The sequence below is a fragment of the Entelurus aequoreus genome, linkage group LG22 (assembly GCF_033978785.1).
Source record: "Entelurus aequoreus isolate RoL-2023_Sb linkage group LG22, RoL_Eaeq_v1.1, whole genome shotgun sequence".
Taxonomy (NCBI): Eukaryota; Metazoa; Chordata; class Actinopteri; order Syngnathiformes; family Syngnathidae; genus Entelurus; species Entelurus aequoreus.
The window spans coordinates 26,017,929-26,040,729 of record NC_084752.1 but is presented as its reverse complement, the minus strand read 5'-3'; the positions used below and the strand labels follow the sequence as shown (position 1 = coordinate 26,040,729).

At 43.5% G+C, this 22,801-nt stretch overlaps 1 protein-coding gene across 1 annotated transcript in view; it reads right to left on the bottom strand.

The window, feature by feature from the left end:
* Positions 1-2,255: 2,255 nt before the first annotated feature.
* The window catches only part of LOC133639904 (calmodulin-regulated spectrin-associated protein 3-like), a 40,867-nt gene continuing 20,321 nt past the window's right edge, over positions 2,256-22,801 (bottom strand). Inside the window, exons 7-14 of the mRNA XM_062033589.1 lie at positions 16,770-16,800; positions 14,262-16,590; positions 14,071-14,192; positions 13,723-14,009; positions 13,566-13,647; positions 11,988-12,094; positions 11,771-11,889; positions 2,256-2,939 (exon numbers count right to left, since the gene is read on the bottom strand). Of these exons, the coding sequence (XP_061889573.1) occupies positions 2,607-2,939; positions 11,771-11,889; positions 11,988-12,094; positions 13,566-13,647; positions 13,723-14,009; positions 14,071-14,192; positions 14,262-16,590; positions 16,770-16,800 (3,410 nt within the window). The 3' untranslated portion in view covers positions 2,256-2,606. The remainder of the gene's footprint in view (positions 2,940-11,770; positions 11,890-11,987; positions 12,095-13,565; positions 13,648-13,722; positions 14,010-14,070; positions 14,193-14,261; positions 16,591-16,769; positions 16,801-22,801) is intronic.

Here is a 22,801-nt window from a genome sequence, read left to right as displayed (position 1 = left end):
TAGTAACCTTCATGTTTCTAGTGTCCTGTAAAAAAACAAAAAAAAATCTGCTTCATTTGCAAGTCGGGGTCATTTCGCAACCGGGAAAGAACATGTTGAATCTCGCTAACTAACCATCCGCCAACCACCTGCATCATTATGACACATCATTCACGATAGGATGCTGGACAAAATAAAACGTAAATAAAAGCGTCCTGACAGTTGCAATCATGTATAAAAGTGACGTGCGGGTGTAATTATCTCCTTAACAGACATTTTGACTAAAGCGTTTTACTGTATAGCAAATGCACAAAGATGTTTTCATGCACATCAATGACAACCTTCTTCATTACAATTCTTCCTCTGACTTACAGGGCATCCCGAAAGTATTCAAAGCACTTCTTTCCCCACATGTTGTTATGTGACAGCCTTATTCCAAAATGGAAGAACATTCATTCAATTCTACAGACAGTACCTTATAATGACAATGTGAAAGGTTTTCATCCAGGATGTCTCTGTACATTGCTGCATTCATCTTTCCCTCTATGCTAACTATGCTCCCAGTTCCTGCTGCTGACAAGCACCCCCGCACCATGATGCTGTAGGGATGGTATTGGCCTGGTTTCCTGTTATCACACAACTCTTATGCTTAAAGGCCGTTGCTATAGTTATTAGCTATTGTGCTCAAGTTAGACTTTTTGTCTGAGGTGTGGCCTCAGCCGCAGATGTTATCTTTGTTTTAGCCCGCTAACAGCCAAGGACTTCAAGGACCTCAACGAAGATAAGATGACAGCACGCAGACAAAGCAGAGACAAGGCCATCGCAAGGCCCCAGCACATTCCGTCACGTATTGTGCGTACTGGAGCTGCTTTGCATGATATGTGTGACCACTCCTTTTAGAGGCGGCCTCAGTGATGTTGACTGGGGACCTCCCAAATAAATAGAGGGACGCGGGAGCTGTACCTCAGAGCGTAGGGCGAGACTGTGACTAAAAAGCAAACTATAACCTGCTGCCCAAGAATATACAACAATTCTTCTCAAAAAAAGAGGAGAAATATAATCTTAGAGAGAAATGTAATTTAAAACATTTGTATGCACGTACAACACTTAAGACCTTCAGTATATCAGTATGTGGTATTAAATTATGGAATGGATTAAGCAAAGCAATCAAACAATGTACTAATATGATCCACTTCAAGAAACTCTTCAAATTTAAAGTGTTTACAAAGTACAAAGAAGAAGAATACTGAGTTTATTTAATCCATCCATTCTTTCACTCTCAAAATAATCTTACTTATCTCATCATATGAAATGTAACTTACTTCACCAATTATTATTATTTATTTATTTTTATTGTGATTACTTATGGAGTATATTGTGAATAAATTGAGAACAGGAAGTGAACAAAAGTTTTAGCAACTGTTATGTAAAAGAAAAGGGGTAGGATTAAATAAGCTCTGCTTCTTCCTACTCCTTTTCGAACATGTTGAAAAGAGAAACTGGAAATTGTGATGTATCATGTTGTATGCTTGCATGTTCCAAATAAACTCAAACTCAAGTGTGCAGCTCCATGCGTTCTCCTCTTTGAGCCAAATTTAACTCTGTCTCTGCATGATTCCTTGCTTCTTGTCTGTTTAATAGATGTCATCAGTGTTTAAACCTGACAGAAACATGACGCCTGGCATTCACGCCAAAGACTTCAATTGTTGTCACATCAGACCAGAGAATTTGGTTTCTCGTGGTCCGAGAGTCTTTCAGGTGCATTTTGGGAAACTTTTACTAAGAAATGACTTCCGTCTGGCCTCTCTACCATACAGGCCTGATTGGTGGATTGCTGCAGAGATGGTTGTCCTTCTGGAAGGTTCTCCTCTCTTCACAGAGGAATGTTGTAGTTCTGACAGAGTGACCATCGGGTTCTTGGTCACCTCCCTGACTAGACTAAGATGAATGCAGCAATGTACAGAGACATCCTGGATGAAAACCAACGCATTCCCATCCAACCTGATGGAGATTGAGAGGTGCTGGAAAGATGGGTGTGCTAAGCTTGAGACATCGAATTCAAAAAGGCTGTAATTGCTGCCAAAAGATGCATTAACAAAGAAATGAGTAAACGTTGTGAACACTTATGTACATGTTTTGTATTTGTAATAAATTTACATAATTGTCATTATGGGGTATTGTGTGTAGAATTTTGAGGACAAACATGCATTTCTTCTATTTTGGAATAAGGCTGTAACATAACAAAATGTGGAAAAAGTAAAGCGCTTTGAGTACTGATTTCTGAAGGTTTTAAGGACTTAGGAAGAACCAGTGAGATCAACAGAGTTCCAGACGGGCGCACTCATCTCCTTGAGTTTAAAAAACTACCTCAAGGTTTGAAGATCAGTCAAGGAACGTCAACATCCATCCATCTGACCTTCGGTCTTCATTTTTCTCCGTCATCTGGGGTCCAGTTCAAAATACCTCCACTGTCAGGCACCGTGTAAAATCAATAAGACTCTCCATCTGTGCACCTGCTTAAAAACCTGTAATGGTGACCGCCTCCAGTAGGACGTCCTCCGAAATCAACGAGAGTTCTTTCTCCGACAATCTGAGGTTCTGGGTTAAACCTCACCTTGTAGATTCCGTCACTTGGACACGAGCGCCTTCTTGGTGAGGCTCGCCCTCCTGCTTCCGCCGCCTCCGCCCGCCGCGCCTCCCCCGTGCCACAGATGGCCGGGGATGGTGAAGGCGTCCACACTCATGCCCATGGTCTTAGAGGGGATGGAGCTGAACTGCTTCCTGTCCGAGCTGTACTTGTACATGGACTCCACCTGGGCGCCGCTTATTGTCTTGGGCCCCACGCCGGCCAATCGCATGAGCTCCTGGGAGTCGGGGTTGGCGGTGTAGACGCCTCGGAACTGGCAGCTGGAGTCGCGGAAGAGGATAAGGAAGTGGTTGGCGGGGCTCTTCTCCATCTCCTGTGGTTGGAGGAGGAAGAAGTGAAATATGACATTAGTGGCGCCCCCTATGGGTTGCGGTCAAAATGCTTCGGAAGTCTTGCTATCCTAATTGTGTGAATGCTCCAAAGCTTGGTTTTCTACACCAAATTTTTTTTTTTTTTTTTTTTCATGTTTATTTCGAATATGTAGACGAAACAAAAACAACAAATTTTGAAAAAAAAACAACAAAAAAGCCATTCAAGAATGAATAACAAAAACAACAATAATAATAATAATAATAATAATAGTAATAATAAAAAGCAAAAGAAACAAGAAATTAAAATAAACATTTAATGTAAACATATCCGAAAAGGAGTGAGAAGAAGTAAAAACTTATGTACTCCCACCCCTCTTATTACTTACTGTATGTTTAATAATAATAATAATAATAGTATATACAAATGTTATGTCATATAAATACATATACACACATAAGTACGTACACATATATACATACATACACACATACATATATACATATATATATATATATACATATACATATACATACATGTACATCCACAACACACATTTAACAAGTAACTAACAAGTAACTAATTTTTTGGAACTTGGAAAAAAGGTAGCTTGAATCTCCAGGAGGGTGGAAGGTGTTGAAGGTGTTGAAAAATGCATCTATTTATTAAACTTCTTCTTCTTCTTTTGGCGCGCTCTACCTTCCACAATTTTCACCCGATTCAAACCGTTTCCACTTCAAACTGTTCGGCTTATTCGGGAATCGCGGTTTTTCCCTTGAAAAATTCCCAAAATTCCAGGTTTTCCAGAACATTTTTCCCCATTTAAAATGAATTGGCCATTTTTCAAACTTTCACCATTTCCATATTTTTCAACCTATTCAAACCATTCCACCTTCAACACCTTCAACACCTTCCACCCTCCTGGAGATTCAAGCTACCTTTTTTCCAAGTTCCAAAAAATTCCAGGATTTTCCAGAATTCCTGGTTTTCCAAAGCCCTATTTCCACCCTTTTCTCTGGCAACTACTTCTTCCACATTTTTCAACACACTTCAACCGTTCTACCATTAAAGGCCTACTGAAATGAAATGTTTTTATTTAAACGGGGATAGCAGATCCATTCTACGTGTCATACTTGATCATTTCGCGATATTGCCATATTTTTGCTGACAGGATTTAGTAGAGAACATCGACGATAAAGTTTTGGTCGCTGATAAAAAAGCCTTGCCTGTACCAGAAGTAGCGTGACGTCACAGGCTGAAAGGCTCCTCACATTTCCCCATTGTTTACACCAGCAGCGAGAGTGATTCGGACCGAGAAAGCGACGATTACCCCATTAATTTGAGCGAGGATGAAAGATTCGTGGATGAGGAACGTCAGAGTGAAGGACTAGAGTGCAGTGCAGGACGTATCTTTTTTCGCTCTGACCGTAACTTAGGTACAAGCTGGCTCATTGGATTCCACACTCTCTCCTTTTTCTATTGTGGATCACGGATTTGTATTTCAAACCACCTCGGATACTATATCCTCTTGAAAATGAGAGTCGAGAACGCGAAATGGACATTCACAGTGACTTTTATCTCCACGACAATACATCGGCGAAGCACTTTAGCTACGGAGCTAACGTGATAGCATCGGGCTTAACTGCAGATAGAAACAAAATAAATAAACCCCTGACTGGAAGGATAGACAGAAAATCAACAATACTATTAAACCATGGACCTGTAACTACACGGTTAATGCTTTCCAGTCTGGCGAAGCTTAACAATGCTGTTGCTAACGATGCCATTGAAGCTACCTTAGCTACGGGACCTCACAGAGCTATGCTAAAAACATTACCTATCCACCTACGCCAGCCAGCCCTCATCTGCTAATCAACACCCGTGCTCACCTGCGTTCCAGCGATCGACGGAGCGACGAAGGACTTCACCCGATCATCGATGCGGTCGGCGGCTAGCGTCAGATAGCGCGTCTGCTATTCTCAAAGTCCTCCTGGTTGTGTTGCTGCAGCCAGCCGCTAATACACCGATCCCACCTACAGCTTTCTTCTTTGCAGTCTTCATTGTTCATTAAATAAATTGCAAAAGATTCACCAACACAGATGTCCAGAATACTGTGGAATGTTGCGATTAAAACAGAGCTTTTTGTATTGGGATACAATGTGTCCGAATACTTCCGTTTCAACCATTGACGTCACGCGCATACGTCATCATACATAGACGTTTTCAACCGGAAGTTTCGCGGGAAATTTAAAATTGCACTTTATAAGTTAACCCGGCCGTATTGGCATGTGTTGCAATGTTAAGATTTCATCATTGATATATAAACTATCAGACTGCGTGGTCGGTAGTAGTGGGTTTCAGTAGGCCTTTAAAACATTCCTCTTAACTAGGACAAAAAACAAAGTTGTTTTTTTAACTGGAAAAATTCCCAGTTTTCCCGAAATTGCAGGAATTCCGTAATACCATTTGTTACAACTTCAACATTTCTCAACGGATTTCAAAAATTCCAACACCAACCTTTTCAACTCATTTAAACCATTTAAGTTTGTTTTTTTACCATTTTCAGAAAAATTCCCGCTTTTCCCAAAATGCCCACATTTTTGGGAAATTCCCATTGAAATCAATGGGACATTATTCAAAGTTCTACATTTCTCATTTGATTCAAACCATTACAACTTCAAAATATTCAGCCTGTTTGGGATTTGTGTGTTCTACTTCAACAATTCTAAAAAAAAAAATTCCAGGATTTTAGTTCAACTTCAGCATTGGAGCATTCACACGCAATTCCTTCATGAATTCCTTCATCTAGTTGTTTTATAATCATCAGGCAAATCACCAATGACTTATGGACAAATAGTTGCTAAGTCTACGGCCATGTTTTCAAGCAATCTTGGTCAAATATTACAGGCATGTTTGAGAGTCCCCTTAAAGGGAAACTGCACCTTTTTTTGGAATTTTGCCTATCATTCACAATCCTTATGTGAGACAAGAAAATATATGTCTTTCAGTTTTTAATGAATTTTTAAATTTGTAAGGAGGTGGCTAACAATGAAGCTAATGGAAGTCATCTATTTCCCCTTTAAAAAAACATCCAAAAACCACCAACAATACTCCATTTAAATGCGGTAACCTGAATATTTGAGAGTTGTAGTGCTGGTCCCGAGTTGTTTGTGAAAACATGCTGCTCACGTACTGATGTATCCTTTGGTTGATTCACATCATCTCTCTTTGTCTCCACATCTTATTCCCTCCATATGGAAATGTGCCCGAGTTTTTAATCTATTTAAAAGGTAGATACCCAACTGATGCTAACAAGTATAGATCAATTTCCATAATCTCTTGGCAAAGTTTTTGAAAATCAAATTGTTCATCAATTATTTCACTATGTCATTCAAGCTTATATTTTATCTCCTAATTTTTATACAGCGACAACTCTCGTTAAATTTACAAATGACTTGTTTTCTGCATTCGACACTGGCCAATTTATAGGTGCATTTTTTAAAATTGATTTGTCAAAAGCTTTTCACATGGTTGGTCATATTGGACTGAGTCTAAATGCTGTCCTTTGGTTTAACTCTTATTTTTACAACAAATATCAACATGTTTCTGTCAATGGCAGTCATTCTAATCAAATGTTAGTTGATAGAGGTGTCCTACAGGGTTCCGTTTTAAGTCCACTTCTTTTCCCTATTGTAGTGGATTGTCCGAAGCTTAAACAGGCAACAAAAGTAGTTTAGTACAACAAATTTATTTACCCATTATCAGAAGTGCAGGTTGAATTAAGTTGTCCGTGCAAGCAGACACAATGTACTCCAGAGCACACAAGACACACACAAGCCAAAATCACCCCCGAGTTCCGGTCTTCTGCCATTCATTTATATGTCTGTTGTGCGTCATCGTTCCTTATCAAATGCGTCAATGTCTTGTTTTGCTTTTCCTATCTGTTCCATAACAACTCGAATTCTGTAGACAGGTTGGCACGACTCAATATTCACTTTTGTCCCACAACTGGTCCATTCAATGGCACAAAAATACAAGAGTATTGAAAATGAGCGGACATTCTTAAAAGACAAGAAATATAGGTCAAAAGGTCAGAAATTCTACTACACTATTCTTATTAATGATTTGCCTCAAATTTTTGATTATAAATCACGCCTCTCACTTGTATACTAGATGGATGTTGCCATCAACCGAGATGTTAACTTTGAAATTCAACTTAGAGAGTGAAAAGAGAGAGAGACACAAAAAGACGATAGTTTGCAACCACCTTTAAAAAAATAAAAAATTAATCTAAACTGAAGATCAGTCGGCATCCCAGTGAGAGCAGATATTGTACAGTAAGTGATTGTTTTATCCTGCTCGTAGTTTGCACAGTTTCTCTTGTTTGGCACTTAGCAATGGTGCTACTTGCTAGATTTGCTGATCACACAGCTTCTTAAAACTTGTAGCTCATCCTTCTTGTATTCAGGCTCAAAAATATAAGGTTATGGATCATGCTTTGTCCCAAAGTACTCTTTGTTGGCTCTCATGAAGTCTGCCGTCATGCCGTATGCCCAAAATTAGCAAAATACATAAAATATGACATGTTATTATGAATGTGTCTGTTACTACATTATATACAGTATATACTTACAGCATGTATATGAAACTGTGATGGAGGTTTTTAGATGTTTTTAGAGTGCTTTATAGGGGGATTTGAGCAAATCCCATTACCTACATTGTTAGCTGACTCTTACTAGCAATTATTTTTGAGTTAGAATGCATGAAAACAGAACAACATATGTGTTCTTGTCTGACATAAAAATTAGGACTGATACTTAACATTCCAAAAATAAAGCACAATTCCCCTTTAAAGTGCAGACCAAATTCCATCTACAACTATAATCAGAAAGCTGGTGTGTAATATGCACAATACCTACAATACAAACACTTTGTAGGGCCCAATATAACACTTTCAGCTTCATAGAAAAAGCTACTTCCTAGTTAGACAACATACCACAGATCGTCTACACCACATATGTCAGAGTCAAGGCCCGCGGGCCATATCCGGCCCGCGAGAAGGTTTTTTACGGCCCTTGGGATGATCTTGATTTATTATTAGAACCGGCCCGCAGACCGCAGATCTTTTTTTTTTTCTTTTTTTTTCTTTTTTTTTATTTTTTTTTTAGACCGCAGATCTTTTACACCAGGGGTCTCAAACACGCGGCCCGCGGGCCAATTGTGGCCCGGGAGACGTTATTTTGCGGCCCCCACCTTAATATGAAAGTTTAATGTTAGTGCGGCCCGCGAGTTTTAAATGAATGGCGCTTGACAGCGTTGTGTGCGGAGCTGAAGAAATCTACCAATCACGTTGTGGTATGAGGCTCTCGACAATATCGAGGGCGTGCCGTGATGGCACTGTCATCTTTTTCTCCATACTAACAGCGTGCCAGCCCAGACACATGTTGTATGAGGCTTCTAGAGACACACGCAGGTTATTGCAAGACATACTTGAGGAACAGCCAGACATGTCACACTGAGGGTGGTCATATTTTATTTTATTTATATTTTAACACTGTTACAAATATGCGCCACACTGTGAACCCACACCAAACAAGAATGACAAACACATTTCGGGAGAACATCCGCACCTAAACACAACATAAACACAACAGAACAAATACCCAGAATCCTTTGCAGCCCTAACTCTTCCGGGCTACAAAAACACCCCCGCTACCCCTAACCCCGCCCAACTCAACCCCCCCCCCATCTCCCGAATTCGGAGGTCTCAAGGTTGGCAATTATGCATTGATGTCACTTGCGTAATGCAAGCAGAGAAACATTTTGCCGCTTTTCTATGACACACGCTCTTCCTTCCTCCCTCCCTGCCTCCCTCCCTCGCCCGCCTGCTCGCTCCCGCCCCCGTTGTAAACAGTCCGGGCGGGGAAGACGAGCACTCCGCCGAAGGAGCGAGCGACAATACAAAAGTGTGGTGCACTGGACCCCAGCGCTGATACAGACGTGGTGATGTTAACCCGTTCGGGGCTAATTGTGCTACCGTAACTGTAAACTCCACCCCCCACCCTCCTCCCGTTGGCTCCAGACAGAGACGATTTTTGATGCAATATTTCTTTCACAGGGGCACCCCGACGTGTCTTATTTCATTTCATTTCATTTTTATTTATCTCCTTCATTGATGTGCATCTTTGATCGATAGACAATTATACCTCAATTTTTAAATTATACATTTACACACCAATGCCTGAGAAGGAGCAGGATGAAGAAAAATCTTATATTTTTCTGCCCCCTTCAACATAGTACGTAGTCTTACTTAATGATATCATATAAACAAACAATTACATCCAAATATAACGAAAACAAACAAAAAAACACAAGAAGTGCAAAACTTCATGATGTACAAAACGAACAAAAAAACCAAAATAAGTAGTATACACCTCACAGGATGATACAAAACAAATACAAAACTAGGCAAAAAATAAGTAAAATAATAAATATAAAGCAAAATGTAAACACTTATGGCTGTCCATATGATCTCATTGTTCTGTCCTTATATATTTTTTCAATTGGAATATATTTTTACAATCTTTTATCTCTTGTAAAGAGAATTCCATAGTTTAACCCCCACCACTGATATACACATTTGTTTTAAAGTTGTCCTTGAATACTGATGTTTGAAATGACCTTTTCTTCTATGCTCTTCATTCTCAAAAGTGATGACAAACATTTTTTGTAAATTTGCTGGTAATGTTTTACTTTTAGCCTTAAACATGACACATAATGTCTGTAACTTTACTAGCTCCTGTAGTTTCAATAAACCAGAATTAATAAATAATATGTTAGTGTGTTTTAAGTAATCTACTTTATGAATAATCCTTATAGCTCTTTTCTGTAGTTGATACAGAGAAAGTTGCGTTGCACAAGGAATACAATTTGAAACGTCATTATACAACTACACATGCTGAGGAGTATGCAAAATACTAGGGGAGTGAACCGGGTTGCAAATTTTAAAACCAGTCTACTGAGGCAACAAGATTTCGTCAAGAAAGCAAGCGAAAAGAGCGATGCAGCAGTCAAAGCTAGCTACATGGTGAGTGAGATGGTTGCTAGGGCGGGAAAGCCATTCAAAGGAGGTGAATTCATTAAAAAGTGCATGTTAGATTTTTTTTAAGAAATCTTTTCTTGCGGCCCAGCCTCACCCAGTTTCTGCATCCAGTGGCCCCCAGGTAAATTGAGTTTGAGACCCCTGTTTTACACGCACCAAGCGGATGCCGGTCCAAGGTTCCGAAAGGGGGCGAGCGGCCCGCCGGGACGCGCCTGCCGGCCGAAGGGCTGCAGCCCGGCCGTCAGTCGCGGAGCCCGCCGTGCCACGCGCGCCAAGGGGGCGGGCCGAAACCCGGCCCCGAGGCCCTGAGACTTCTGCTTTGTTTCCCCAAACCGCGCGTCACCGCCGGGCCCGCACCACCGTCGGGCTGCAGCCCGAGCGTCGGTGGCGGAACCCGTCATGTGCCGCGCGCGCCAAGCGGAGCGGGGGGGTCAAGCGGGCCGAAACCCGCAGGCCACCTCCTCACCACGAGGCCCTGAGACTTCTGCGTTTGACCCCTACGCGCGGCCCGTCGGGACGCGCCCGCCGTCAAGCCACGAGGGCCAGCCGTCGGGTCGCGGAGCCCGCCGTGCCACGCGCGCCAAGGGGCGGGCCGAAACCAGCGGGGGGTTTCGGGCACCCAACTCGCCTCCCTCCCACGGAGGGAGGAGGGGGGTTTAATGTGAACATTACTGTGCAATCACATATTTAGAGTTTTTACTCAATTCAAGTTTAAAAGTTAAAGTTTAATATTTGTTTTCACTGCATGTTACTTCTCCTTAAACAAAGTGTTGTTTTTGATTTATAGATTTTTGCACTTTATTTTATTGTATTTCAATTTAATTATATTTTAAAAATATTTCAGTTGAGTGGATGATAGAAAATTGCTATTATTGTTTTTTTCTTTGAAGTAAATTTAGCCCACTTTTGCTAAAATAGAAAATATAGGCTACTGATGGTGCCTTGAATACCGGTTTCTTTCATTTAATGTTCATGTTATGGGGATTTTTATATAAAGGAAATTTGTCTTTTGTGTCTGTTGAAAATTAAAGATTACTGACAGAGCCATAAGAAAATATTGCTTTATTTATCTGATCATATTGGAATATATTTGTTAGGTTTTCAGTAGGTTCAATTAGGTTCACTAGACTATATGCGTCATTTAAAAATTTTTCAATGAACATTCGAACAGTCCGGCCCTCGGCTTGTAGCTAAATTTTTTATTTGGCCCTCCGTCCATTTGACTTTGACACCCCTGTTATACACAGTACTGCCATCTAATGTCTTGGAAGTGTCACTGTATTGCAAATGAGACTAAAAATTTTTTATAAGAAAACAAGATATAATAACAACCTGGCAGCGCATTTATCATAATCAGCTCATTTTTAAATGTTACATTGAAAAGTAAAACAGTCAACATGTTTTAAATGTGTGTTAACATTTATTAACACACACAAAAGTACCAAAAATGTATACCGGCATCGATTCCCAGGTACCGGAAATTGGTACCGGATCGGTTAAAAACTGAACCATAGCCATCCCTATTGGTGGGGTCAAACTTTAATAACAGCGCCACCATATGGTGTATTTGTCAGAAAATTAACAGCACAAGCAACACAGTAGGGGTGCACGTTTTGACAAATTTCACCCTTTTATGTGCAGTGATCAGGAGTAGAAGAGTAACACCACTTTTGTACATCACTGTGTATGTGGTGTGGTGGTATGGCCTTGATACAATGACTCATCACGTTCACCTCCACTATCTTGTTCTTTTGGCCCTCGTTGACTTTCCCAGCCAGGCAGCAGCGAGACAAAGCGTTGTGAATGATGAACTTGTTGGATTTGAAGCTCGGTTCTTTGAAGAGCTTTGGACCTGATCCAGAAAACACAAACATCAAAGCTTGTTGTTGTTGTTGTTGAATCGCTTGAAACCCATGCGTACTTCTGAAGCTGTGCTAGCAGACTACATACCGGTGTATTCCGGAGCAGGCGAGGTTCCATTGGAACCAGTTTCCCAGTCTCCATTTTGCTTGGCCAGCCGACTCGGTGTCACACATCCAGAAGGCGAGGCGGGTCGGCTGCCAGATGACATGACCCAGTCAGGTTGACGGCTTCAAACATTACAGTACTATGCTCGTCACCATGCCAGAGTTGCAGTAGTCATTACCAATACCTTTGAATTTCCACAATTAAGTTTCAATACTTATTCACTAAGGGCCAAAGTGCTAAAGCCGCGAATGAAGGCGAGTTCATTACTAATTATTAATATAATTATATAATTATTATTATAATCATTACTAAAACCTACTCAGTGGCCTAGTGGTTAAAGCAGGGGTGTCCAAACGTTTTCCACTGAGGGCCGTACACGGAAAAATTTAAGCATGCGGGGGCCATTTTGATATTTTTCATTTTCAAACCTTAACAAAATATATGGATTTTTTTTTTTTAACCTTTAGGGCTCCCGGGGATTTTAAAGGGTCTCAGTCATTAAACTGTTAAAAATAAGTCAAATTATTATTATTATTTTTTATTTAACGCTTACAGTAAATCTCTATATCAACTTGAGGTTGATATAAAGTAAAAAAAAAAAAAGGTTTTCTGTCAAAGACAACTTTGTTTTTTTATAATAAAACTGAAATATGCAGTATTTAGTAATTAGAGCCTTAAAAGATCAATAATGCAGGACACCATTGATTTTAATTATTTAATATTTTTGAGTAATCACAGTGAAAAGTTAAATAAAATCCTACTAATTATATTTGGGATCCAAAAGGTCCCCCACTCATAAAGTGATACATTTTTATTAGTTTTTTTTTAACACCTAAAATACGAGATCAACTTCAGATATATCTGTCGATTTTACGTTTGAACTATTATTTTGTATTTTTTATGCTCTTTTGTCAAATAAAACTTTGATGTTTTTATATGGCAACCACATAATATATGCAATATTTTTTCCACATAAAACATTTTAAAGTGATATTTTTAAAGTAATAATTCGTTATAACATAGATTTTTAGTCTTTTTTTTATTTTTTAGCAATGGCAAAAAAAAGAAAAAGAAAGACAAAAGAAAAAAAACAGCCTGCATGGCAGCTTTGTGTCAACATTGCAACTTTTTCTTGTTAGATTTCACCTCATTCCACTTTTTCAAAATGTTTTTTAAAATTTTTGCAATATTATCAATTTTGCAATTTTTGCAGAATGTGTGGCGGGCCGGTAAACAATTAGCTGCGGGCCGCAAATGGCCCCCGGGCCGCACTTTGGACACCCCTGGGTTAGAGTGTCTGCCCTGAGATCGGTAGGTCGTGAATTCAAACCCCGGCCGAGTCAGGCTCGATGCTCACACCGATAATTGACGTGGTTCAGCGAGGAAATAGTTTTGTACAGTATTTGGTACTAACTATACTGAAAAAAGCAGGTATCTATGCATTTTCTGTGTGTCGGTATCTAAGTATCGATATTTTTGACAACCTTATACAGTACCGTGGTCTTACTAAAGTACGTCCTGGTTCATGGAGGATGTTAAACATGCAGATCGAATGAGCACCTGTGGACTTTCTTATCACCGTCATTGCTTTCATTGGCAGCTGCCAGGTTGAGTGACGAGTGAGACTTGGTGATCTTGGAGGCTGCAAGAACACAAGGTCATGGTCATAAAATTATTTCCATTCATCTAACTTGAAGACTTTTTTTTTTTTTTTTACAATTTGCTCTCTTGGCGGGGCTCAGAGACAACGGTTTCTCCTCCCTGGTCACGCTGCGAGGACGCGCTCGTGTCTTCCTCACAGGCGATCGACCTTGGCTTGTGGATTTCTGCTGCAGCACCTTGTCCAGGTTGTCCATGATCCTTAGCTGTTGGCGGCGGGCATACTCTTCTCGTGTGAAACCTCCACGGCGGCCTGGAGTAGCCGGAGGGGTAGGGGAAGGAGAGATGGTTCCGACAGGAAGTGTATTAAAAGTGGAGGCTGCAGTCTTATTGGAAGATGGTGGTCTGGGGACAAAGGGAAAGTGAGTTTAGACTTGGTTACATTTGTTTTTGTAGTGGTACTTGCCTTTTTTCCTGTTCTTGTTCTTGACTTTGTCTCTTCCTCTTTAGCTCCTCTGCTCTCTTCTGCTGCCTCTCTAGAAGGAGAGCTTTGCGCTGAGCCATCTCCCCTTCATTAAGCCCGTCCTCCTGCAGATACCCCCATCTGTTTTCGCAACAAGATTTGCAAAAAAAACTCATCTTTTAGGTAGCACTCACCTTGAAGAAGAATCCTATGCCTCCTCTGGCTCCAGGTTCACTGTTTTCTCCAGGTTGTTCCACAGTGTCCACTTTTGCCTGCTCTTCACTGGATTCAGTTTGTTGGTCTGAAGAGTTCCCAGCTTCTATGGCCAAATCCAGTTGCTCTGTGGCATTAGAAGCGAGGGCAATGCCCGTCTCCACTGCAGATTCTATCCGGTCACTCATAGAATCAGAAGAAAGATCTGTTTGCTCATCGCTGACCCCGTCTGGTTCTCCAAGAGAAGAGAGTGACACCTCGATCATGCTGCCACGCTTCCCTGCATCTCCAGCTCTAACTCCATCTCTTCTCGTGCTGTATGCAGCAGAAATAGATAAAGTGTCGCTCTCAAAGGAGCATTCAGAGGGAGCGCCAGAGCTGCTGTCAACCCTTTGGTGAGGTGGTATGGGCACTACCGAGGCCCTTTGCCCTTCGGCTGCCTCAACATCTTCTTGTTCAAGCTCCAAGCTGAACTGGGTGGGCGTCTCACTCGATCCAGTGTCCGAGGTGCTCTCATCAGGTGGCGGTGCAGGCTGGTGGGACTCCTGAGGGGTTCGAGGTCCGCCAATGCGGAAGGAAGACGAGGTTTGCACTTGACACTTGCTGGGGGAAACCCTCCGCAGATGAGGGAGGGTGTCGACATTATAAGTCGGCGTCAAAACTCGATTAAGAGGGGGGAACTTGAGCTCTGAGGGTCGTGGGTGAGGTTGGGGTCGTGATTGGTGTTTGGGACTGCGTGGCGTGGACAAGGTGTGGATCTTGGTACGAGGGGCAGGACAGGAGGAGGAGGTCACTGTTTTTGGTGAGGGTGATACAGAGAGAGCGGAAGTCCGACGGGATGGCGAGGAGACGGAAGAAGTATTGGGACCAGTGGGTATCATCCAGGCTTTGCTAATGCTCATACTAAGGTTTTTGGTGGGCGTTCTTGGAGGTGTCTTTGTGGGGGTATGGGGAGGGGTCTTGGTGGGTGCCTGGGAGTTACTTTTAGGTTTTGACTTTGGAGTGGCTTTGTATGAGCTTCGGGGTCTTTGGTTGCCCAAAAGTTGCTGTTGCTGTTCAGTTAGCTTTTGCATGTCTTTCTGGAGGGACTGCAAAGCTTCACTCAGTTTCTGTACGACTTCATTGTACTCCACAAGGACGGCCTCTCCTCCTTTCTCTTGGCCTTTCTTGCTGTCAATTGAGAATGTGACCTGCTTCTCTAACCGAGGTGGGTTGGAGACGGATGGCTTGGCTTTCTCCTTGTCTGCTTTGTTCTCTGTCTTTTCCTTGTCCTCTTCTTTTTTTAGCTGCTCCTCCATGTGAGTGAGGCGCTCCTCCAGGGTGAGACTGTCAACCTCTGATCCCTCTCCTCCGCCTTCTCCTTGCTCTCGTTTTATTTTAAGGAAAGCTGTTTTTCCGAGCCTTTGTCTGTGCTTGGCAAATATGGCTTCAATCCGTCTCTTTTGAGCTTCAATGCTTTTGCGTTTTTCCTCCAGACGAGCCCCTAGCTCCCACGCCTCTGAGCCCGGCTCAGGAACTCTGGTTCCCGGGCTGTCCTGCTGGCCTGAAGTGCAGGGTGTGAGTGGCGTTCCAGGGGTGGTTGGGGTAGTGGTCAAGTCCTCCCCAGTAGCTACTGGATGTTTTCTTTTGCTGTCTCGTCGCTCAGCGAAGCTTGTCATGCGTGGGCTGCTGCTGGCGCTGTGATGACCTCTACTGGGTCGCATATTACCAGGGGCATTTCTGGGGATGTCGTCAGATGCTTCCGATGAGTCTACGCTGCCATCTCGCAGTACAGAGTCATCATCACGTGACATATCAGTAGCTCGTGATGGCCTCTCCTGCCTCACACCGCCATTAGCCTCTCCACCGACCGGCCGGTACATGATTCCTGAACGGCAGGGGGCAGAGCTACTGAGCTGAGGATTGTCCTCCATTGGGCAATGCAGAAAGAAACCGGCAGGGGCGCCCTCAGGACACAACCTGGGCTCTGGCCTGGCTGCCAACACCCCCTTGACACATTTCTCTGCAGTCCTTCCTTTCTTTCGATCCTTAGAGCCAGGGGAAGGAACCACCTGAAGCGCCTCCTCAATAGTGGGCAGCTCTCCCAGCGGCGCCCATGAAGACCGCTGCGATGGTGCTGCGGCGCTGACTAGATGGTTGAGGTCCTCGGCCGGGCTGTACGGAATACACGCCGTCGTTGCTGGGATGGCGGCACTGAGGCTGTCCGTGCTGACAGAGCGAAACACAGAATCTATTGGGTTTCCCATGACAATATCAACATCACTGTCCAGCCCAAATGGGATGCTGAAAGTCACTGCTGACAGAGGACGACTGCAGGAGGGGTGGGGGGAGGGGGGGGTGAGTGATAGTGTTGGTGATGGTGGTGGGGCAGGGATGGAAATGTGAGTGCGATGAGACCAAAGAAGCCAAAGTAGGAGGGTTTAGAAAATCAAGGCAACGTATGAATGCGATAGCACATTGACTACAAAACCAACATCCAAGTGTCATACCTGATCTGTTTCTTAGTCCAGCTTTTGTTTTCTGAAAAGACAAGTGAGTGAAGTTTAATTAGTGGCAATAACAGCTTCCACTCTCTTGGCATGGTCTTCCACACCAACCTCTTTATGGGCCTCCAAACTGTTCCCACAAAGTTGGAAGCATACATATGTTTTGGCAAGATACTGAATTCATGGGTCAAATCCAACTCCATCCATCCATCCATTTTCTACCGCTTGTCTCTTTCGAGGTCGCTGGAGCCTATCTCAGCTGCATTCGGGCGGAAGGCGGGGTACACCCTGGACAAGTCGCCACCTCATCACAGGGCCAACACAGATAGACAGACAACATTCACACTCACATTCACACATTAGGGACCATTTAGTGTTGCCAATCAACCTATCCCCAGGTGCATGTCTTTGGAGGTGGGAGGAAGCCAGAGTACCCGGAGGGAACCCACGCAGTCACAGGGAGAAAATGAAAACTCCAGATTGACTATTTAATAATGTAGGGCTGCAACAATTAATCAATTACTTCACTTCGAAAAAAGCATTGATTTGTATTTTGTTACTCCAAAGTTTTTTTTGATGAGTACAATACGGAGACCTTTCTGCAAGACTGTTTCAAAAGAGCGCAGATGAGAGTGGTGCACCTATTGATGCAGCTTGTGCTGCCAGTGATGTGTGTGTGTGTGTGTGTGCGTGTGTGTGTGTGTGTGTGTGTGTGTGTGTGCTATCATTTATATTGAAAAAGACAACCACACATTCCTTTTCCACTGCAGGAACTTTTACAGGAATTTTTCCACTTACTCGGGTAAATAAAGTTCCCCCTGTGTTTGCACCAAAAACTACCTGGGTAGATTTAGTTCTTCAGGAACCTTTTGGAGTTCCCGCCTACAAGGTGGGACTTTTGGAAGCTACCCGGAACCTTTTCGGGAGCAGGCTGTGCTGTCGAACACTGATTGTTTGAACAAAGTTGGGGGCGTTTCTGAAACTTCTTTTTCAAACACATATACACAGAGACTTGTTTATTTCTTACTTCTTGTGTATTTCTATTACAACAAACTTGACAACGGAGAGAAAGAACAACGAAAGAAGAACAGAAGGAGCTTTTGAAATGCAGGAACTTTAGTGGGGCATCTTTTTGCTGAAGATCGCTGATCGGTTAAACCAGGGGTCCCCAAACTACGGCCCGCGGGCCGGAGACGGCCCCCCAGCGTCCAAAATCCGGCCCGCGGGAAGTCCCAAGTTAAAAAAAAATAAAAAAATTATTATTATTATTTATTTTTTCTAATTTTTTATTTGTTTTTAATTTGTCCTTGCTAGTCCATTTTCTACCGTCTCCTAGCCACTCAGGCAAATCATATAGTCTAAAAATGCATTTTACCATCGATAACGTGACATGCAGCAGAGCACTCTTTAAGTCAGGGGTCCCCATACTACGGCCCGGATACGGCCCCCCAGTGTCCAAAATCCGGCCCGTGGGAAGTCCCAAGTAAAAAAAAAATATATATTATTATTTTATTTTATTTTTTTTGTATTATTTTTTTTTTTTAAATTTGTCGTTACTAGTCCATTTTCTACCGTCTCCTAGCCACTCAATCAAATCATATTGTCTAAAAATGCATTTTACCATCGATAACGTGACATGCAGCAAGTGCACTCTTTAAGTCAATTAGTGCGCGAGGAATATATATGTATGAATATATATATATATATATATATATATATATATATATATATATATATATATATATATATATATATATATATATGTATATATATATATATATATATATATATATATATATATATATATATATATATATATATATATATATATGTATGAATATATGTATATATATATATATATATGAATATATATATATATATATATATATATATATATATATATGAATATATATATATATATATATATATATATATATATATATATATATATATATATATATATATATATATATATATATATACACACACACATATACATATATACACATATACATATATATATATAAATACTGTATACACACATATACATATATACACATATACATATATATATACATGGACATATACATATACATAGACATATACACACACACATATATATATACACATTTACATATACATACATGTATATATACACACACACATTTACACACACACTATATATATATATATATATATATATATATATATATATATATATATATATATATATATATATATATATATATATATATATATATATATATATATATATATATAGCGCGGCCCCCAGCCAAATTGTTTTACCCCAATGCGGCCCCGGAGTCAAGAAGTTTGGGGACCCCTGGGTTAAACTATCTTGCAGCGTTTTTACTCAGTCATAGTCTTTTAACTATATGCAGTTTATTGTTGTTTATTATTTTTTACAGAATACATTTCGATACGCGAAGCTTTGAGAAGTGGACGGACTTTTTTAAACGTATTTACAGAGGAGTATGTAGCTGGACTCGCAGCAACGACCTTAGCTGCTTACTACTCTGAGACTTAATTGGATAAATGTGAAATAAAGGAGGCAGCACAAGAGTGGAACGAAGGTAAATAATGTCAAATATCAACTATTTAATTTATTAAATGTTGTAAAAGTAGTCAGTAACACTCCATTTGTGTAGTTATTTGCCTCAACCCGAGTCATGCCAACCCTCCCGTTTTTAGCGGGAGAATCCCGATATTCAGCGCCTCTCCTGACAACCTCCCGACAGAGATTTTCTCCCGACAAACTCCCGGTATTCAGCCGGAGCTGGAGGCCACGCCCCCCCAAAAAAAAAGTCTGCCGCAGCTACGATTGGACCTGACCAGCCTTCGGGAAGAAGTACTGGAGTACCAATTGCTTGCCAGGGAATATCTTCCCCAGGAAGCAAGGATTGACCGGTTTTGGGCCATGCTAGGGAGCAGGGGCGCCGAAAAGGGGGGGGAAAGGAGACGGATTCTAGGGGCCCATGATGGAGGGGGCCCAGAGAGGCCCCTAATGATGATGAAATTATAATACAGAAAAAATGACACTAAGTTATTAACTAACATATAATCACACATGTTTTATTTTCCATGTCCTGGTAACAATACCTTTATTTGTTTTGGAAGCATCAACACATGCAGGGCCCTCTCTTCCCCCCCTCCATTTACGTAAAATGGTTCAGTCCGACTGGATCAGCTGCAGGTAGAGCACCGGCGATTTGTCACAGACAGACAGCGCCACAGTGGGCAAAGCGGATGAGACAGCAGTATGCCTCAAAAATCAGGCAGCCAAAAAAGAAAGGAAAAGAAAATAAGAGAGGAGAAGGAGTTGAAGGCTCGACAATATGTCACCCAATATTTCCAAAAAAAGGTGGGTTTGTTAGTTGTGGTGGAAAGTTATGCATATTAACTTTGTCCCTGTCTGTGGTAATAAGCTAGCTCACTTTTCTCACCATGTTAGTGTTATGATCCGCTGCCCGGATCATAGTTTTGTTTAAGTTTTACGTTCAAGTCACATGTGTTTTCAGCACCTTGTTTGGTTTCTGTTGCCATGACGGCAGATTGTGATCACCTGCCTCTGGTTAGCGTTTGGGACGCGCACCTGTTGCCCAAGCGCTAATCAGAGGGCTATTTAGTCTTCGCCCGGGCAGCACTCTGCCTGGCTTCCTAATTTGCTTTCACGCAACAGCTAACGACCACCTTGTTTCCTGCTAGCTCTCATGCTATATTATTTTGCTTACTAGCTCCCACGCTAGTCGTTTTTGTTTTTTTCTGTCTGATTTATTTGTGGAAATAAATCATTTTCCTACCTGCAAGCTGTGTCCGAGCCGTCTGCATCCTTGGGAGAACACCTCGCACCACGATGCGACCCGGTCGTTACAGTAGGAAGCCAGCAGCAAGAAGTTCTCCCGCAGCGAGCACGTCGGAGGAGCTGGACGAAGGTACGTGGGAGGTGTTGCGAGCGATGGAAGCCGAGACGCTTCGCTATTCGACGGAGGAGAGGTCGAATCTCATGTGGGGAGCTGGAGGCTCTCTTATCCCCATCGACTCCCTCTGGTCGGAAGACATCGCTGCTACACCGCAGTACCGGGCGCGCCGGCAAAGACGGAAGCCGGCCAGAAGGTCCTTCCCTCGCCGTCAAGACGCGCCGCTCCCGCAAGCTCCTCCCCCGGACCGAAGCAAGCTACAAGCTTCCCAAGCTTCCCCTCAGATGTTTGGCAACCCTATCGACCACTTTGCCAAACACTTCACCGATTGGGCTGTCAGTCAGCTGGAGACCCACACGGATGACGTCATCCCGCCCACTGTGGATGACGTCAGAGACGAAGATTTTTTTCTAAATTCTTCTGCTCCCTTTTGTCAGCCACCTCCTAGTGACTTTAATTCTGCAATAAGACATTATCAGGACATTTTTTTTAGGACTAAATCTAGTCAGTCCCAGTCTCAAGTGGGGGGTGACAATAGACATTTTGGACAATTTAGAGGAGAGGATTCCACCCTCCCCCTGACCACCCTCCACCCACCCTTGAAGACGGTTCCAATCCGCAAGGAACGCGTCTGGGATCCGCTTTTTGAGGGGGGGGCTAGTACTGGGAGCTGTGCGAGTGGGGTGGCACAACGGCGTGCTAAGCCGCAACCTCCTGCTCGGCCACCGCCACCTGTCCTTCGGCGGGCTAAGCCACAACCTCCTGCCCGGCCGCCACCACCGGTTTTTCGGCCTGCTAAGCCGCAACCGCCAGCTAGGCCACCTGCACCTCGACTGGTTCTCACACCAGTACCTGCACCTCGGCTGGTTCCCACACCAGTACCTGCACCTCGGCTGGTTCCCACACCAGTACCTGCACCTCGGCTGGTTCCCACACCAGTACCTGCACCACGACTGGTCCCCGCACCAGTACCTGCACCACGACTGGTCCCCGCACCAGTACCTGCTCCACGGCTGGTCCCCGCACCAGTACCTGCACCACGACTGGTCCCCGCACCAGTACCTGCACCACGACTGGTTCTCGCACCAGTACCTGCACCACGACTGGTTCTCGCACCAGTACCTGCACCACGACTGGTTCTCGCACCAGTACCTGCACCACGACTGGTTCTCGCACCAGTACCTGCACCACGACTGGTTCTCGCACCAGCACCTGCACCACGGCTGGTTCTCGCACCAGCACCTGCACCACGACTGGTTCTCGCACCAGCGACTCCGGCTGCCACGACAGCGACTCCGGCTGCCACGACAGCGACTCCGGCTGCCACGACAGCGACTCCTGCTGCCACGACAGCGACTCCTGCTGCCACGACAGCGACTCCTGCTGCCACGACAGCGACTCCTGCTGCCACGACAGCGACTCCGGCTGCCACGACAGCGACTCCGGCTGCCACGACAGCGACTCCGGCTGCCACGACAGCGACTCCGGCTGCCACGACAGCGACTCCGGCTGCCACGGCGACGTCGACTCCTCCGGCTGCCACGGCGACGTCGACACCTACCGCTTCCACGGCGACATCTCAGCGACCTCGAGTGGTCCGGCGGCGCAAGCGGAAAGCAGGTCCCCGCATGCAGCCCTCGAGGTCAGTGAAGGGACGCCAGTGGCGCAAACAGCAGCGACATTCAAGACTTTGTTGCAGGACTCAGAGGCTGCTGAACTTCTGGCGCCACTCACGCCCACCTTCTCAGCGGCCACGAACGTGGCCTTTCCGTGGTCGCCCGCCTCGGCGTTCCATTCGCCGCCGCCACTTGACTCGTCCCCGGTGGATTCGGGGACACGTGGCCTGGCGACCCACCACCAAGTCACCCCCCCGCCCGCCCTTGACTCGTGAACTTTTTGCTTGTTTTTTTTTGTTTCGGGTTCCAGTTGTTTTTTTTGTTTTCAAGGGACATCTGGAATCTGTCCTTTTAGGGGGGGTACTGTTATGATCCGCTGCCCGGATCATAGTTTTGTTTAAGTTTTACGTTCAAGTCACATGTGTTTTCAGCACCTTGTTTGGTTTCTGTTGCCATGACGGCAGATTGTGATCACCTGCCT